Consider the following 20,341-nt stretch of genomic DNA (forward strand, 5'->3'; position numbering starts at 1 on the left):
TTTCCCCAACAGGAGGCAATTATATGTGTGATCTTTCAATTCTGGGTATTTGATTGTGATTCCAACAACTGATTTGCAGAAATATTAAGCACTCCCACAGTTAATTGATAACCCTGAGACTACTGCTTGAACCTACTGGTAACAATAAGAATTATGAAGGCATGTGTACCTTTAACATGCAAAATCCTTTTGACCATAATGACAAGCATGATCAGGTAAGTGTCCTGTATCAGAGACATTATCGTGATATATAGGGAGACATATTACTATGCTAAGCTACAAGGCAGATGCCTGCTATTCAGATCATTTTAATCTACTGTGTGTGGACATGTGTTTAGATGCAGCTAGAAATAAAAATGCAAAATATATAACAAAATATTACATTAAGATCTAACAATAATAGCTTACCCCAAGTAAAAATTCAATCATTAAAAAACATAAGTATTCAGGACTTTCATATACCTGGACATGTAAGATTTGTACAAATCCACTTTCCTCCAATGCAAGTGCTGAAATAAAAACAAAAAGTGTTTCATACTTTTTTCATTTTTTTTTGTGAAATATATATGCCCTTCAGTTGTTCTTTCTGGATTTCTTCTATATGAAATGAGGACGAAGTGTCCTGAGTCTCACAAAAGGGTGCAACATTGTTACCACAGTCACTAGAATGTCTAGAAGCTGTGGCAAGAGCTTGTCATCAGGATATGACCAGATGAAATTTCATCTATGCATTCAGTAACAATTTTCTTTCTTGTTAGCTCCTCGATAACCACTATAAAAGGTTAAGGATGATTAAAATTGAAAAGAGTAACCACAAGCCATTTGAATCTCATTACTTTAAAAAAATAGAAACATTGTGAAAAAGAAGTTGCACATCTGCAAGCCCATCCATTTTATTTAAGTTGATCCAATAAAAGGCATTATCTCTTCATACAAACTTTTCTTTCCAGTGTATAAAATTAACCTAGAAATTCCCAAAACAGCAGCTTAGTGTCATAATGACATTAGACTTTGTGTCCAAGTGAGACAACAGAAACAGGAGATGAAGTAACTCTCCTGTCAAAATTTCAAATTTTAGATTCCTTTTAGTTTGAGGCAGAGTTCATGGTGAAAAGGGTACTAAACATTATGGTATTCTTTGCATTATGTCATTTGCTCTTCCACGTCAACAGCTCTACAGTTTCTTTTAACTTTACTTTCATTGCAAAACATATGGAACAACAGGTTTTGTATGTAGAAACAGTGAAGACTTAGCAACTTTATCTAATTTTTGACTGAAATATGCCTTGAAGAAGTTGTCCCTCATGACCATGAAAAGATTACGTCCACAGCATAAAAATAAGACGTACTAACCAGTTATTGCATTCCTCATAAACCACTGAGCCAATTTCAAAGAAACTACCATGGTAGTCACAGGGACAGTCTATAGGCTTGACACACAATTCATTTTCATAAATTAAGCCTAGAAGAAATAAAACAAGAAAAAAGTGAAATATCTGTACAAATAGCTGATGGAGCACCAACAAGTATACCCAAGAACACCACAAATACTCACACAGACTATTTGGTAGTGATCTTTGCAGAACATGTATACATTTGAATTATATTAAATAAAATATATTACTTGGCCAAGTCCCTAAATTGCTTGATATACGCTAACAACAGTATGAATAACAAGTATTTAGTACTGGGAGAGGGGAGGAGGTGAAATACAAACACAAAAATCAAAATATGCTGCTATGAGAAACATTGGCTTCTTTTTTAAAAATCTTTGCCTGTTTTAAGGCACTGTTTAGTCTTCATTCCACTAAGAATTTCTTGCTTTGTCGTTTTGTTTGATTCATTTTGGATACAGTTATTCCATTATCAGAGTGCCAGAAGCTAAAAAACTTTACTAGCCCATAAAAGATAAAACATTTGACAAAGATTATTTTACTTATAAACCATCAGGGTACATATAAGAGGAAAGACTTGAAGATCCATGGCATAAAAAATGGAAAGGAATTCTTTATTCAAGATGGTGAGGCACTGAAACAGGTTGCCCAGAGAAGCTGTGGCTTCTCCCCCATGGCAAGGGGTTGGAACTAGATTTTTGGGGTCCTTTCCAACCCAAAACATTCTATGATTCTGTAACTTTCTCTGTCAGAATTGTGAACCCAAGAGAAGCCTCTAACAAAGGAAAAACTGGTAAAATTATATCTTGGTAATAAGGGTAAAACGTTGCTATAGGCCACCTTGCCAGGACCATACAACCGTGTAAGAATCTCAATATAAAAACCTGTTTCCAGCCACAAGAATAAGTTTTAATCACATCACAGTTTTGAGCTCTAAGCACCTGACCTTGTAGATATTCTTAAAAAAAAATAAATATTAAAAAACAAAAAAACCCCCATCAAACCAAATATCCAATACCAACCAAAAATCCCAAATGAAACAACCCACCAAAATAACTCAAAAAAGCCCCAAGCAACAACCACTAACCAGGAGATTGGCTGTCGTGTCAGCAACAGAGAAAAACCCCACTCAAACTGTGGAGCTCTGTGGCTAGAATGTGGTAGATTTGTGCTGAAACCTATTCTAGCTTGTTGGAGGGAGAAAAAGGTTTGTCTCAGTGACAAGGAAAACAGTCATTCATCTAGACTTTGATGGCACTGCATTTATAAAGAGCTCCTGTAAACACCCTAATCTAGTTGGGCCATATAGGTATGTGAAGTAGAGGGAGAACAATCTGAACATTGTGTGGAATCAAATAATATATATTGGAGAAACAAAACTCACCATCTGGACAGTAGCATCCATCAATGCAGGGAAGCCCACTGTCAATACACTGTGATTGTTGATGACATGAAACAGGGCAACAGTTGATACATTCATTGTAGGTCAAGGGTTCAGCACAGGTTATCACTAAAAATCAGTAACAGGTAGAGAAATTAAAAGGTATTGGGCTGCTGTCTTACAGTTTAAACACTTTGCATATGTTTTTTTCAGGTATTTACATTTTGGTAAATCAACTAAGCATCTGTTGTCTAGAGCAATGAAACAATTACTTTCATAACACACACAGAGAATATATATATATATCTATATTCATATTCTGCCTGTCAAAGGTCCCTTGAGAAGGAATAATCTTAAATTATACCAGGGGAGACTTAGTGCAACTTTCTCACAGCAGAGCTATTTAGATACTCAGACCAGCATAAGAAGTGGTAGAACATCCATTAAGAAACATTTTTGGAAACAAGAGGGAAACCTTCTGAATGACAACATAGTTTTGTCCCTGTTTTCCGGACAGGCAGATTAGATTATCTTCCAAGATGAAGACTTAGGTAAATGTAATTAAAATGTATTTTTAAACACTCATGACACACATTTTACACATCAGAAAGTTATGACAACTTTGACAATATTTGAAAAGGTAGCTCTATGAAAAAACAAATGGTTAACCATCTTAAAGAATCTCTGATGTTTTAGTAAGAAAGTTCTTAAAACACATTCTAATAAGTTTAATGCTTAAATACATTCAGTACACTTTACACACATAAAAAGAAATTCCATTGCATTTATGTAACCTTGAAATGAGTCCATAGTTATGTTTTCATTAAGAACTATATGAGTTCAAAACAGGAGGAAGGACAAAGAAGTAAAACTATGAAGGTATGAAGAGAACTCTTTCCAAAATATAACTACTAAACAGCATTTTCCAAGCATGAAAGCATCTGCATACCACACTGCTGAAAGTACATTCGCCATCCATGAAGTGGCTTTCCTGCTTGGGCACATGCTCTGGCATATTCAGTTAATGCTCGACACCAAGTTGCATTATCAACTGCTGACCTTACACAAATAAAAATGGACATATTATTTTCTACCTACATTCAAACATCTACTTTAATAGTGTTCTAAGGCACAGTGTTGTTTTAGTAAGTCTTCAACGGAAAAGATATTTTGCCACAATTGCGTACAGGTCATCAGCACATTTGACACCTGACACAAATGTCCTGAATAAACCCATGAAAGCCAGAGATACAGCAGAGATGCAAATAAAGATCTTGATTTTTACAAAAGGAGTAACATCCTTCAGAAAGATCATTAAAAGAACATGTAAGACTCTACCAGCAAGTCAACACAGTTCAAGAAATGGAAATTACCTTCTCCTGTTCTGACTGTTAAGTAGTTCAAACTGCTTGGACAAGGAGCATAGCAAGTTGTGAAATAATAGCATTCATTCAAATAGCAATCAATTTCCTCTTTTCATTGGATTGACATATGGCTTACAGATGCCAAACCGGTCTATTTACTATTTCTTTTCAATAAGGTTAGAAATACTAATGATGTTGAGCCACCAGAATAATATTCAAAGGAAGGTACACTAACAAATTATGAAAATATCTGGGTCATTATTTATGAAAATATTTTGGTCATTCTTATACAAAACAAAAAAACCCACAAGCAACAACAGGAGCAATTCCACAGAAATTTCTGGCAGTAAAACTTGAAGAAAGCAAGATGATAAAAGAATATTAGATAAAAACTGATAAGCATAAAAAGACACACACTGGTTAACATTTACAATTCATTCTCGTAATACAAGGGCAATGCTTTTTATAATAGCTTTTGAATTACCCAAGAACATTCACTTACGTGCAAAGATCATTGGTGCAGCTTGCCATAAAAGGAAAAGGACTCACATATTCGTGACATTGTTCAAATGGGGGATGTAACAGGATATTACACAGAGTGTATGTCCTCTGAAATGAATGAGAGAGCTGTTGTGAAGAGGTTTTAAGAAATAAACCTCAGCAGAATAGAATACTATGGAAAATCAGAACAGACATCAGTCTGTGACTAGGAATCCCTTTCCTCATCTAGAAGCAGGGACTAGCAATGTATGAACAGTCTCCATGCCAGACTATTCATAACACGGGTTTTCTTTTTTTTTATCCCAGGTCATACCAATGGTAGTAAAACATATCACTTCCCTCAGAAAGGCAGAAACCATGTTGTAGTTAAGCCCAGATGACCTGAAATAGTCTTCCTTTTAGTTAAATTACACATGTAAAAGACAACAGAAAAAAAGCATGTCTGGCATCAACTTTATTTTCGAGATATGAAGTACTTTGAAACTATCACTTAAAAGGAAAAACTACTTTAACTTGACAGACAAAAGTAACAATAATTCATATTTTAAACATTGGCAAGTTACTTCTCATTCTGTTTTTGTCTGCCTACCTCTTTATAACCTTCCCAAGGGAAGGAACAGGAACCAGCTCTAGAAAGTATTCCTACTTTACAAGTATTTACTCATTTAGTCCCAGATTCAAACACTTCTATTGTCTGCTATCAGTCAGTATAACATTTGAAAACATAATGAATTAAATTACAAACTCATACACAACAGAAGTATGAGGGGAATGGGGAAGGGACAAAGGAAGCTATGCTATAGCAATCATTTTAATCCACCTCAAAGCTCCTCCACCCCCCAAAAACCCCACAGAGAATATTTCTAGTATCCTTCAAAGCATTAAGTGAAATTCTCACTCCAACTAGAATCATCAACTATTGTAATAATCCTTCTGTGTTGATCCAAACCTGTAGAGAATCATGGCTTTGTGTCAGGCAGGGAGGTACACTGGGAAAAGATTTATCCCAATTTGGTGTTCCTTGTGGAGGATTTTCCTGCCAACTCTCTACGAATTCTGTTACATCATCTGTCAGTTTTCCTAAAGAAGACACACAAAGTCACACAGTGCCCCAGAAGAACAATGTTTTATAGGATTTCCCAGGAAAACATCTCAATAATCAAAACATCACAGCAAGCAGGGAGTGACAAGCACTTCCTACAACTAAACAAAACGGATGTTAGTCTGAAGATAATCTGTTCCTTTCAAGAAACTAAAATACTTTTAAAAGTTACTATAGTAGGAAGGCTTTAGAATGACAGAAAGCAGTTTACTTAGCCAATTTGGAAACAAAGAGCTTTAGGAAGCAGGACTGTGCCTGCTGCAGTCCACCAATAGAATAAAGGGGGTGGGGGGGGGGTGGGGGGGGGAGGAGGCTGTAATAAACCATGTATACATAGGTCTATGCTGTTACTTTGTATGAAACTTCCACCAGAGTCTAAAACCCAAGACAGATGAGACATTCCTGGATCCCTGCAAGGGTACAAAATGATTGTATACATTAACCAAGTAAAGGTGTGACTTTTTTATTGAAGCAGAAACATCTGCACTCCTTTAAACTAGCTAAGAAAGGTCTAACCCATCACAGAGAAATGGGCACCATTGATCACTACTTGGATTACCCAGAAATGTATATCTTGCCATATCTTTATTACTACTGCTCCCTAAGCTAATTGGATAAAGCTAGTATGCAGTGTATTAACCTGTGCTACAATCACAGCTTTATGTGACAGATATCCTGAGAAATGTGAGAGGGTAGAAGAAAGTCTCTGAAGGCAATGAGAACAATGAGCTATTGATCTTGGTATTTTTTTAAAGCATTTTGATTTAATGAGCAAACTATTCAATGGGGGTAAGAGCTGATATTAGCACTGGGTTGATGTTTTCTAAAATGGAATGACACACACAACAGCAGAAACCTACTCTTAGTACCTAGTACTTTACAGAAGTGCCCTTAAAGAGGAGGAGCAAAGAGTTAACAGCCTGAAGCAATGAGTTCCAGAAGTTTTTATCATGTAACTTGAGATACCTTTCAAGGGGTCTGATTTTTATCCCTGGTTCTTTTTATTTTATAGACGTCTTCACTCAGTATTTACTGAAAGCCAAGACTCTTGGAAGTATCTCAAGTTGGTATCCAAGGATCACTGGTTACTTCTAAAAGTGTCAGCATAAATGAAGTGCCTGATCAAATGAGGCTGGGAATTCTTCATTGCTTTGATTTGCTAATTAAAAATAAATTTTATTTCCAATAGCAGTATCTCAGGCTTCCACAGGCTCCTAAATAAAATTGCTAAAGGAGTGAACATTTAAAAGTAGATTTTACCTTTCAAGTCCTAGGAAGCTGAAGTACAAATATCATTGTAGGTAACAATATAAAACAGCGTAATCCCATGGTTTTTAAAGTTCTCCCTCCTCAGATCCCCATCTATATTAAATTGTCTCTCTTCACTAACAATATAATCTACCAGAAGTATTTCCGTACTGTAGTTTCCTTTTCAAAAGTCACCCATTCTATACCCAATTAGCATTACAACAAAAAATTAAGCAAAGTAACATTTCATTCACCAGCAAGAAACCCCACGTGTTAACATAGAAGGAAGTATTTTATATACTCACCATAACTAGTTTCAAGATCATCCTGCAGGACAGCGTTGTTGTTTCCACACAGTCCATGTGTTTTGCCCAGGTATTCCGGTGCCATTTTGATATACACTGCAGACATACCATCCCAAGCCAGAGTAAAAGCATACTGGTGCCTGACTAGGAAATATCCAGCTAGCTTCTGAATGTGTAGGTTTCCAATAATATAAGGTAACTGTACTCTGAGAAATGAAATGAAATCAAAACCAACTTTACATGAGAAAGTCAACAGCTATGCTTTTTGATACTATGTGCCACTCACCTAGACACCATCTTCCTCAGATACTACTCTGCACACGAGGAATAATTTTTATAGTTGTGGTTTGGACAGATTTTTTTTAAGCTACTAAACAGTAAGGGATCTAGTTTACATATCTTATCACATCAGTATCATGAGATTAGTTCCAGTGTAACTATAGCAACAGAAACATGAGTCTAATTACCTGAATCCTTTATATGTGACTTCACTGCTCATCTTTATCTGCTCATCTCCAGAAAAGAATAAACTAATGGACCTTTTACAGGAGTAAGGAGAAGAATAGCACTCAGGATCATTATTCACCTGCAAAATAAAATTGCTAGTGTCAAAGTCAAGATTTTAATCAAACTCTTTGCAAACCATGTTACATAACTAATACTACCAAGCCCACCCTCAGCATATGAGCAAGTGGCTTGTTCCCACTCTTCCCCAAAAACGTGAGCACAATTAGCACTCTTAGAGTATCTTTCCCCAGCAGCAGCAGATTTTGAAAGCACACAGATCAGCTTCCTTCCAGCTGTTTGCATTTTGTGCTGTAGTAACTGGTAGCCCACATCACATTAGAATTACAGCTAGATTACATTTGAGAGCCCCATACAGTCATTATTTTTAATCTCTAAATATGAACACATTATTAACAAGGGCAAAAACAGCGAAAAGGAACATAGAAGTGCAGTCCCCTACCTGTATGGAAAAACTCTGTTCATCTAATTCGGTATGTCTCACAAGCACATATGTGGATTTCCCAGAAAAATAGTAATAGAGTCCATCAAAAGTTTCAAAATTATATTGACCCCATGTTCTGCATATATGATCTCTTTCAGCACCTGTATTATGCACTAACAAAAAGAGGGTTTACTTCAGAAGTATCACTGGGTTTTGGATGCAGTCTGCAGTTGAGATGTATGTATTTGGTACACTATGAAATAGCACCACAGAAAAGAGGGAAAAATATTATGGCACGAAGGAACCTTTTGGCAGAGGGTAGTCATTCATGTAACTGTGAGAACCCAAGTTCAATCCCAGAAATCCAGTTAATTTTCTTTCTTTACACACCTGTCTGGCATCTTGGTCCAGTTGCATTAAATCTACTGCAGTTGCACAGTTCTCTGTAGACACACTCACCTCCATTAAAACAAGTGAACGAATCTGGGTGTGGGGAAAAAAAAGGCATATTCAAAATTGATCAGGATCATTTTTATTCTTAAGACTCAGGAAACTCTATAAATGACAGAACATGCTGGCTTAGCATTTAAATGCCCAAGAGAATGCCATAGGCCTCACAAACAAGAAGCACTGCAAAAGCTTCACCTCAGGAAATACACCTAGAGGAAGTAAGTCTATTGCACATTTGGAGAAGTCAAATCAAAATGACTGACATCTGTTAGCCTGACAAGTTTTAGTCCCATAAGCAATGAACAGAGGATCTCAACAAGTATTGCACAAGAAAAAAACATGGTTTCTATATCCTTACATAAATCATTGCTACAAATAACACTGTATGAGTAAGATCTAATGGGATGGGAGCCTGCTGCCCCTAGAAATACAAATATTGAGATCCCAGTTGTAAATCTTTCAGCTGTCTGCCCTCCTTCCATCTTACAACTTCTAAGAATGCCAACCACTAGCAGTACTCAATAGAGTCCTATGCAATCATAGCCATTTTTGTGTTTGGAAAACAGAAACTGAGATTGTATTTGTTGCAGACAGGTTGTTCACAGAAGCTGTTTCAGAAGAGACAAACTGAAGACTCTGCCTTCTTGTCATCTTTAACTTGCAAACATGTAATTCGTGAAAAAAATCTTATATATTAATTTTTAAGTGCTGTCCTGAAAATCAGAATTCACAGAAAGAGATCTTTACTCCCATTTCAGTAAAACCTTTGCTTATGAAATATCACTTAAATACACAAGAGTCCTAACATACTGAGATTACCTTCAGGCTTTTGAAAAAGCTTTGCTCAAGAGTGTTTGAAGGCAAAATAAAGCCTGATGTAGTCAAAAATAAAGCTGGGTTCACTTCTGACAATCCAGGTAAACACTACAACTGCCTTGACAAAATCACTCTTCAGAGGATCATCACTAGCAGTAGAAGCACTATTACAGAAGTCAGTGAGTCATACACTCTTAAGAGCTTCAAATACAATAAAATAATCCAAAAGCAAGATACATGCAGGTACCCTAACCAAAAGCAAATAAACCTCTGTTAACAATCAGAAACAGTATTTTTAACAAGGTGCTACAAACTTTCTCCAGGTTATTTTAAGCTGCTACTAGCTTGAGCAAGGCTTCCAGTGCGAGTTAAAAACCTCACCTGGTCTTCAAGCGTATCTACCATGTACAAATTGCTGTCAGATGTACACATCAAGTAATTTGCAGCCCACATTTAATTCACATGTAAACTCTTGTCAGAATTCAGAGCTTAAATACTGTTAAGACTTAGCCTTTTGTGAGGCTATCTCTAACATCATCACCAGCTGTTTTACAAAAGCATGGTGCACGTAGATGTTTAATGAGGAAAGGTCATATTTAAAGTTCCTTCTACTTTGTGAAATCCTAGAGACTTTTAAGAAAGAGGATCTGTGCTCACAACTGGCTGCAATGCTAGAATGAGGAAAATGTCAAGAAACTTACAGTGTACCATGATTAATCAGAAAACATCTCACATGTTCACCTACTTTAGGCCATGTAATTTTACAAAATATTATCTTCAGTTACAAGTTAACAGAACCCTTGCTTACCAAATTCTACCAAAATTTGTCAGTTTATAGTTAAATGGTGTTTATAAGGCCATTTCCATTTGCAAAGTTATATAAAAAATAATTGCATACGTGAAGAATTTCAAGATATTTGAATATGAGATTCCTTTGTTTTAAACACAAACACACATACCCTGTCCCTCAAAAACAAAAAAAAAGCCACACTGAAAAGAACAAAGCAGGTAAAGCAAGCAGACAGAGTTAAACAGAATGCTCCATTCCCTACCCAGCCAGCATGAGTTCAATTTAAAAACTAATACAAGCACCATGTATTTATTCTGACCAAGCCATCTCATTTACATACTCACAGTGGCCAATCTTGTCACTAATGTAAAAGCCTTATTCCTCTTGTCAAGAGAGGCAGACATTGATCTCTTTCATCTGGAGTTGTGCAAGGCCCATGTAATCAGAGCTCAGGTCTCTGTTCTTTGCTTCTCTAAGATTATGCCCTATTGCCTGTCCAATTACAATAATCTGCAATTAGACTGCAAGTCATGTTCCTCTTAGCTGTAGAGGAAGTCAGACCCCTTTTGATGTTTCAGGTTGAACGATTCCCTTTAAGCATGGCTCAGGTAACCTGCTTCAAGCCACGCTTGCTCAGATTCTGCACACAGTTTGCTGATCTGGGGGATGCTTACTATTACTAGGAAGGATCCCCCTCACTCCCTTTAAGGGAGAATGGGAGTTAGTCAAATTTGAATTGGAAGACAAATGACTTAATGATGAGCATTTTCCTCTTTGTGAAGTTCTGACTGTGCACAGTGTGGTAGGTTGACTCTGGCTAGAAACCAGATGCCCACTCCATCATTCCCCCTCCTCAGCTGGACAGGGAAAAATATAACAAAAGGCTCATGGGTCAAGATAAGGACAGGGAGATCGCTCACCAATTAACATCACAGGCAAAACAGACTCAACTTGGAGAAATTAATTTATTGCAAATCAAATGAGAGTAATGAGAAATAAAAATTAAAATCTTAAAACACCTTCCCTCCTTACCCCTTCTACCCTGGTTCAACTTCACTCCAAATTTTCTCTCCCTCCTCCCCCTCAACAGCACAGGGGAACAAGGAATGGGGGCTGTGGTCAGTTCATCACACAGTCTCTACTGCAACTTCCTCCTTTGGGGGGGAAGATGCCTCTTCCTCTGCTCCAGCATGGGGCCCTTCCATGGGCTACAGTCCTTCAGGACAGTAGTGCTCCAGTGTTTCCCCCACAGGGTCACAAGTGCTGTCAGCAAACCTGCTACTGTGTTGGCTTCTGTCTTCTTGGGGCCACAGGTCCTAACAGGGACTTTCCGCAGGGACACAGCTTCCTTTGGGCATCCCCCTGCCATAGCATGGGGTCTTCCATGGGCTGCAGGAAGGTATCTGCTCCACCACAGGCTGCAGGGAAAGCTCAGCTCCAGCACCTGCAGCATCTCTTCCTTCTCTGACCATAGTGTCAACAGAGTTGTTTCATATTCTCACTCCTTTCTCCAATATTGCTGTTGCCCCAGTGTTCACTCTTCCCTTATAAAATGTGTTATCCCAGAGGTGCTGCTACTGTCACTAACAGCCTCAGACTCTGTCAGCAGCTGGTCTGTCTTGAAACAAGTTCTCATTGGCTCTACTGGACATAGAAGAGACTTCTAGCAGCTTCTCACAGAAGCCACCCTTGTAGCATTCACTCTCCCCTCACTACCAAAACCTTGCCACATGAACCCAATACAACATAGCAAACATAGCTCTTGTATTGGCTTGTATCACTGTACTACCTTTCCTTACACTGTGCAGAAGAGCTCTGTATGCAAAGATCAGTTATCCTTAAGGAGGTAATGCGAGGAATAATGGTGATTCAGACCATATTTAGTGATCTCACTACTGCAAACAATGTGGCCTCTTTTAATTGTCCAATTCTGCTCAATTAACACAAAAATAATTCCTCAGGGATCTGGAATAAACATCCTATAACAAATGGTTTATTCTGATCATTGTCATTAAAGGAAGATGAGCACCCTCAATAAGCTGACCCATATAATCATATCATATCACAAGTTTATCATCTCTCTCCTAGGAAATGCTACAGAGAGACTAAACAGGGAGACTACACTAATGTTAAAATTAGAAAAGGCTATAGAAGAATATTGTGTCCTTTTTCACCTGAAAATGACCTCTATTACAAAGTCCTTAGCTCCTCTTTTTTCCCTTTGACATTATGCCAGTTGAATGCATTGGTTTGGAATCTGAAATTGAAAACTGGTAAGACTTTCCTAGCAGAAAGTAGCAGGCCTAAGTAACATGATTCGACTCGCATAAGTAATAACAGAATTTCTAACCAGGGATGCCATTAAAACCTACAAGTCACTGATAATATGACTATTGTTGCCATGAAGCAACTTGTCTCAAATTGCTTCTTTATTGAACAGGGTGAAGACTTGAGATGATCTTTAACACAAGTTTAATGACTTCCCTGCTCCTCTCACTGCTTAAATACTCTAACCACCTGGTAACTACTGAATAGGCTGCAATCTCACTCAATATGTGGGTAGGGTTATTTTAGTCCCTTGGGCTCCTGGACGTCCATTTAGTTCATCCCACTGATTTCTTCAATGTCAGGCAGAGGGAACCTTCAGGCCAGATCTGGTAGCCCATAAGCAGTAGCAGAAGCTCATATCCATTATCTATCACAGCCTTTGAAAAAGTGAGACTACAATCTAACCTGTTTGCATTTCATTACTAGTGTTTGAGACCAGTGTCCAAGTTTTACCAAGGTGACTACTGCTGTTGCTCTCCAAAAAGAACATAGACCTGACAAAAGGAAGCTCCAAAATCCATTTTGAAATACAGTACAATCCCACCCAACTTTGGTTGGCTTTTCAAATGTTCTTCACCTAGGCTCCAAGCACAAGTTCTGCTAATTTCATATATAATTGTTTAAAGGTATCTTCAAAGTAAGCATTTATTTTTAAATATTTATATATTTGGTGGGGATTTTATCTATGATATTGTACCAGCTTAGTTTATTGTGCTTTCTTACATTACTACTTTTCTGATAGGTACTTAGCATCTCAAATTTCTTTCAGTTGCAAATCAGCTATATGTACCGGTTTGCTCAAACATTATTTGTTCTATCTTCTAACATGTTTATTCAGAATAAAGGAAGTATAGCTGAAGGTAGTATATATCATACTGAAGGGATTCAGCATCAAGTGAGATACAGTCTCACTGAAGAATCGCTCTTCTCTTTGAGCACAAAGAGATAACTGCAAAGAAAGCACATCTGTGTCCCACACAATATTTAAGATACCAAGTCAGAGACATCTAAATTAAAGTTTTTTCTGAAAAGTAAAAGCAAGCCAACACATTGAAGAACATGAGTTCTCATGACTGCTCAAATTACCATGCACATGAGCTTGGAAAACCTTGATTTTTGTTTGGCTATCATCTGAATCCAGATGCTCCTACTGAATTTTTACCCCACTGTAATACACCTTTATCATCAATGCACTATTAATTCTTGGAGATTTGTGACTGGTGTGGGCCACCCCATGGGTATTTTTCTGTAAAATATAAATCACTTCCTAGTGTTCAAATTCTGTATTTCATTAATGTTTAAGACATCCCATGAAAAAAATTGTTTACTGCAAAACACTGAAGACAGGTTTCCTTTCATAATATTTTTATTAGATTCACTTGGACAGAAAAGTTGAAGTATGTAGGATTGATTTAGAGATGTGAAAGTCATCAAGCTTTACTGAAGTCAGGTAGGTACAACGTCCAGCCCATTTTCTCAGTTCTTATGATTCTGCCTATTGACCAACTTTGGCCCAAACAGTTTGGGAGATCAAGAGTGCCATTTGCAGAAATAGACTTCATAGTTTTCAGGATTCTTTAAAAGATTATACACATTTGAAAAGCTTTATGCAAATGTAGAAGAAGAGTCTGCCTGAAGGTTATCAAGCTACTAAAAAAATCAATTCTTTAAAAATCAGCAAATTTTATTCTGAAGAGTAAAACCAAAGCAGTTAGGAATAAAAAATTGCAAGAAACAGCATCTAGGATCTAAATCCATGCATAAAAGGTGGGCTTAAAACGGAATATTTAAACTTCTGCTGTCAAAATTCTAAAAATACAATATTTTATAACCCTGCATGATTTCCATTCCATACTTTCTCTCTCAGGTATCTTTTTGACTATGGCAAAACTAATATAACGTATGTCTTGCATTATAAAAACAAACTTCTGGATTAAAATATTATCTTTATAATGCAAGAAACATATGTTGTATTAGCACTTATACTTCAATTTCATAGTCTTTGAAAGCATCCACCTGTAATAGCAAAAGTTTTCTGTGACATACAGGTTTCAAAGCGTGCAATACACTGCCTTGAAATGAGGACAAAGATCTCATTACACAAGGATGTAAAATTTTCCTTTTCAAGAGACTGAGGTGAATGAGTAGGATGAAGTTTTGATCCTTCAATACTAAGAGCCTTTGACTTTGCTGCTGACTTTCTCCACTGGTGCATCAGCACACATCCTGTAATGAACAAATACCTTTTATAGTAATAGTGCCCTTAAACATTACAGACATGCCTGCTGCACCATTTCAACACAATATAATTTGAAGTGTTCAACCTGTTAAGAGTTTCCAGTAGTAGTCTGAACTTACTTCCCAAAATAACTTTGGCTCTGGAAATTTTTTTGTTTTTAGTTTATTAACTTTGCATGAAAAAACAAGCTTTGTGGAAAGAAGTTACAAGTTCCACAGCTATGTAAACTGCATGTCAACCATGGTCAATTACTCTAACAAACCTTTCAAAACTCAAATCCCATACTCTCTGGATATAAGAGCCTAACACAAGAATTTATCTTATTGTGCAGTACAAGTAAGTGCCAACTTTTTATTCTGCAACATCTAAGACATTACAGTGCTTTCTAAACTTCTTTCAGTTGACTACTACAACACAAAGGTAGACATCTATTGCACTACAAATCATGCACCCACCATGCAAAAATTCCATGTAAAGCATGTTGCTTTATCCATATATACAGAGTTATGGGAAGGAAGAAAATTTATTACAACGAGAATTTACCATAATAGAATGAACTATAAGCCTGGTATAATTACAGTTTTCTAAGGATGTCATAGAATAATTTTCATAGAAACATCAATAAACTAAAGAAGCTGATAACCTGCCTTGCTGGTTCCTACTAAATAAATAAAGTTTTACCATTTCATATATCCCCAGATTGGTGAAAATCCAAACCCATGAGCTATAGCAGCTTGCCTCTCTTCAAATAGGAAGGGTCAACACAAAACTACTGTTCTAACCATTTAGAGCATGTTCCTGCACCTCTCACACAAAGCAGATCAGGTTGTTGTTTTGTTTTGGTTTTAATGTGTCTTTTGCACACAGTCATCAATGGATTCCATTTCCCACACAGAGTTTACTGGGATTACGCTTTTTAAAGAGTTTAATAACCATGATTTTCTTTGCTTTCAAGTATGAGCAATCATCACTTTTTTTTTAAAGCATGTCTACAAAAACATTGCCTCACCAAAGCAAGTACAGCAGAAATGGAAAATCATTGTGAAATACTTTTGTCCCATATAAATATGTATTAGAAAAAACAGGGAGTTTATCCTATTATTTATAGAGAGGGCAATGAAACCTAATTATTTCCATCATAACTACATCCTCTATAAAAGCTTAGGCATATGATGAATTAGTATAAGTTAGTTATTACCCATTTCATTCTGTCTCCTTCCAGATTCATTCTTCCTTTTCTTATTAGGCTTGTTTAAGCAGCAATTAACTTCAACATAATTCACAAAAAGGGTGTATGTGCAAGTAGCACAATACATCTTAAGTCATTTTAGCTGGTTGCCCTGAAGTAGAACACAAAATCCACTAGTTCCATGAAAGGAATTTTCATTTGGCAAAAAATAAACCCAGGGAACCAAACACTTATTATGGCAACAAATAAGTGTTCTTTGGTGTTGGGGGTTTTCCAATAGAGGTAAGAACTACTATTTTGTCAATAATCTTGCACAGCCCACAAAAGCAGAGGGAGTTTTACAGGTATAGTCTGTTATATCTGTAAATGAAATTGGAGATGACAACCCTAACCACAGCTGTTGGCATCTATGCCACACATCAGTCCTGCATTTTGGGTGCTATAAAACCATGGGGATACAAACCCAGACTATTCACTATTAGATAGGTCCCACATCCAATACATGGCTGACTGAAGAGAAACTAGAGGTTTCACATCATTAACCAAAATTACTCTGAATTACTTTTCCTCGTGTTTATTCTTTGTACAAGACAAGCATCATGCAGGCTCTATAGAAAAGCTAACACAGAAGATCTTTACCATTGAGCAAAGAGATTTAAGCCTGTCCACTGCTGAAAATAAGATGGACCAAAGAAACCAAGACGCAAAATCCTCAAGTAAACACTCACCCCTGCAAGCTGGTGGCTAAGAGCACCTCATCCTCCTAATCTGCAAATTACATGCAGAAAAAGCATCCATATATCATCTCAGAAAAAAAGTAATACCAAAAATGTCTGTGCACAGAAGAGATACAGGACAAGTAATTTAATGGCATCTAGACAGCAATCCACACTTTTAGGTATAGCACTATAGGCGTAGATTGTCCTGCTGGAAGTCCATTGGTAGAAAAACTGCAGAGACATTCTTTCAAATGATCCAACTAGAACCAGGTGTAAGCTTAAAGCTAGGTCAGACTCCTTTGAGATGACTCAAGGTAGAGCTCCCTTACCCTTAAGGTCTGCATTAGTTATTTTAGGTTTTTAAACAGAACATACCAGACAATTGAAGATATTTCATATAAAACCATAAATAACTTACTAGATGGTCCACATTTCATACTGTGAAGTCTTCTGTTCCGAGATAGGGATATTGTAGTAGATGAAGCATTATAAGCTGCCACTACAGACTCCTTTCAGAAAAGACAAAGAAATCAGCTGTTATAACCAAGACACTTGAAAAATCTCTTCACTCTATCAGTTAATTTACCATTTTAGTAAGCTCACTGCTTCATATTGTCTTACTAAAAAGTAATCAAAAAACACCATTGTAAAGTAAAAAGTATAATCTCTCTACTCAAGAGTCAAACAGAAGAGCAAAATAAATTATAGCTGATAACAGAATGCAGATTTTAAGACAGTTAAGCCAAAATGCCTAAAACTGTATATCCAAACACCAGCCTCTGTGCCCTTCTCCATTCTCCTTTTAATTACAGCCCCTATACCATGACATGTATTTCACATAATTCTCACTACCTTCTGCTCCATTTGAAATTTTTATCAAGTAGTTATTTAAAATAATGTATATGCATGCAGAAATCAATAAACACCCTCATAATAACTAACAATGTCTTCCAGTGTCCTAAATTCACATTGTTCTCCAAGAATCTGATTCAAAACCCAGTGAAATCAACATTTGCTTTTTAACAGTTCAGCTTAGTTTTTTTTAATCATAGCATATAAATTCAAACCCAGGTTAGTTTTGAAAACATTTCCTAAAATCTTCGTAATCTTATCACATTTTTCTAAGATTCAAAAATATTTTATGACAGACTACAGCTTTATTTTTTTTAGGTTTCCTTTCTTAATAAGCACTTCTGCCTTTAACAGAAACAAGGTATCTTGAGTTTTCTTGTATCAATTCTCAATATTGTAGTGAATGAAGCTTTCTTTTCCCTCCAATAAATTGCCCTTTGGAGTAAGAGTGTTTCTAGTCTATTAGACTTTGTAACAATTTTTATAAATGGATATGTCATAATAGCATTGACTCCCCTCTCATTCTTGCCATTTTGATCTGTTTATCCTATTTTGACATCATTCTCCCTCTACTCCTTCCATACTCAAATTATGCTTGGCAGGAAAGATGGGGATGAGGGATTAGAATGCACAGGTTAATTGATAATAGCTTAAAACTATTATCATAGTTACTAATCACCCAATAGCTTCCAGGTATATCAGAGGGACAGCATTTTGCATCATTTCACCCAAGGATGGTGCATAGTTTAGATGTGTTACAATGTAGTTCTATACAATTTTATGGCAAGTGCAAAATTTTAGCACTTTACTTAAAAATTTATGGTACAGACTTGTTTATTTAAAAAGGTGCCATAAACAGTATTTTGAAAAGATGCAGCTTTGAATGACCAGGTTCGAGGAAACTGATGAATACAGGCTCCCCATCTTAAAGGGAGAGTTTCAATGACAGAAAGAAACTGGAAAGCACCTGAGCATGTACAACTTGTTTAATATTCTCCACATTTTTTTCTTTGAGAGGAAATAGCATCCAGGACAATTTACGTATTACTCAAAGTAATTTCCATAACAGCTCTTGTAGAAAACATGTTATAAGAAAATAATATTAGCTTGTGGTTTTAGTGGACACGAAGCAGCCAGTCCTGCAAAACATACTATTGCACAGAAGCAGTTTTAGGTGCCTTAAAGAGTTCTTCAAAACCTAAATACTTACATTTCCTTTAAAAAAAAAAAACCAAACACCAGCAATACATAAAACCTCAAAAGGCAATTCAGCCTATATCACCTACATGACAAAATAGAAGAGCAGACCTGCTTGTCCAAATTACACAAGTTCCTCTATATTTTGGCACTATGCAGTTGCATGACCATGCTTATATCAGGTAGAAGTATACCTCCTAGTTAGCATGCCTTTGTTAAAACCACGTTACCTTCTCTATAACCTCCTATCTTCACTCTAGAACTGCTTTGACCTAGACTGAGGAATATCTTTCTCCATTTAACATGAACTTTTTAATCCTCAGAAGCCAATGGCTTCTGATAATGTTTTTTCTTTATTAACAGATAATCTATTTACCTAGTTTATTTAATAAAGTAATACAAACGCTGCAGCCATGTTATTTCTTCACTTCATGAAGAGCAGCAGCTATAGACTTTAAAAATATTTTAATGACACATTCATTATACAGTTTTCATTATGGGAAATTCAGTGACAAATACCCTATCTGTTAACATAGCAACGATGCATGATGCATACAAATAACTGAACAAAATATTTCCAAATGAGCATTATAAACATCATCAACTATGTCTACATAATTTTACTTAAGGACTTGGTTAGATTTATTGCATTTAATTTTCATGGCCTAGAGTTTTGTCATTCAAGTTTCTTGGTCCCATGCACAACTCTGCTAGGTGTTTTTCAAATAACAGGTGTACCTACTTAGACTTTTGACTGAAAATTGATCTTGGAGACTACATCATTAAATAAGTCTTCAAGGACATAAAACTCTGCTGAGGTTTTAACCACCATCACTTAGCTTTGTTTTACCTCTTCCACTTCAGAGAATTTATCAAAAGCAGTAACACACACAAAAAATGAATTATTGTTACTTTTGACAGGTCCAATAACTAGAACAACTACTCTTCAGGTTTTTACCCTTTTTAATTTCACAATTAACTTATTCTTTTTCCATTCTCCTAAGCCTATTTCTTACTGAAGTTTCTACTTAAGTAGAAACAAAGAGTCTATTACTATATCTTTAATTCTTGGGGGGGAACCTCAATCCACATGTATTCACTCTTATTGGTGGTTGGTTTTGTTACCTGTTTGCAGTTATGTGACACATTTTACTCTCTGCTGAGCTTCTCCCAGGAAGAGCAGGGAGAAAGCAGAAAGGGGACTCCTCTGCAATGCCACGAACAAGGGCTACAAAGCAACATTTCCTTTTCCCACCCTCAAACAGAGGAGCGAGAACAATACACGCCAGTTACATTTCAGCAACACATCATAAATTAAGTCCCTTTGCCAAGACAAGCCCCATCCAAAAACCTGTACTGAGCTGTAGCGATGTGATCCTGCCTCCTCATTTACTGAGCACTGAAAAGTCCCCCACAAAGCGATTCTTGCTGGATGAACCAGACCAGGCCTCAGCTTTCCTTGGAACAAAGACACTTCATAGTACGTATACCTTTCCTGAACCAGTTGAAGCTCTAGC

At 36.6% G+C, this 20,341-nt stretch overlaps 1 protein-coding gene across 1 annotated transcript in view; it reads right to left on the minus strand.

Moving 5' to 3' along the window:
- The window catches only part of OTOG (otogelin), a gene marked incomplete at its 5' end in the record, with an annotated part of 99,221 nt that overhangs the window by 77,980 nt on the left and 900 nt on the right, over positions 1-20,341 (minus strand). The window contains 11 exons of the mRNA XM_084263128.1: positions 463-509; positions 1,354-1,462; positions 2,779-2,904; positions 3,725-3,834; positions 4,642-4,748; positions 5,590-5,720; positions 7,296-7,501; positions 7,763-7,881; positions 8,263-8,417; positions 8,635-8,727; positions 17,194-17,284. Coding sequence (XP_084119254.1) covers positions 463-509; positions 1,354-1,462; positions 2,779-2,904; positions 3,725-3,834; positions 4,642-4,748; positions 5,590-5,720; positions 7,296-7,501; positions 7,763-7,881; positions 8,263-8,417; positions 8,635-8,727; positions 17,194-17,284 — 1,294 coding nt within the window. The remainder of the gene's footprint in view (positions 1-462; positions 510-1,353; positions 1,463-2,778; positions 2,905-3,724; positions 3,835-4,641; positions 4,749-5,589; positions 5,721-7,295; positions 7,502-7,762; positions 7,882-8,262; positions 8,418-8,634; positions 8,728-17,193; positions 17,285-20,341) is intronic.

The sequence above is a fragment of the Gallinula chloropus genome, assembly GCF_964237585.1.
Source record: "Gallinula chloropus genome assembly, chromosome: 4".
Lineage (NCBI taxonomy): Eukaryota > Metazoa > Chordata > Aves > Gruiformes > Rallidae > Gallinula > Gallinula chloropus.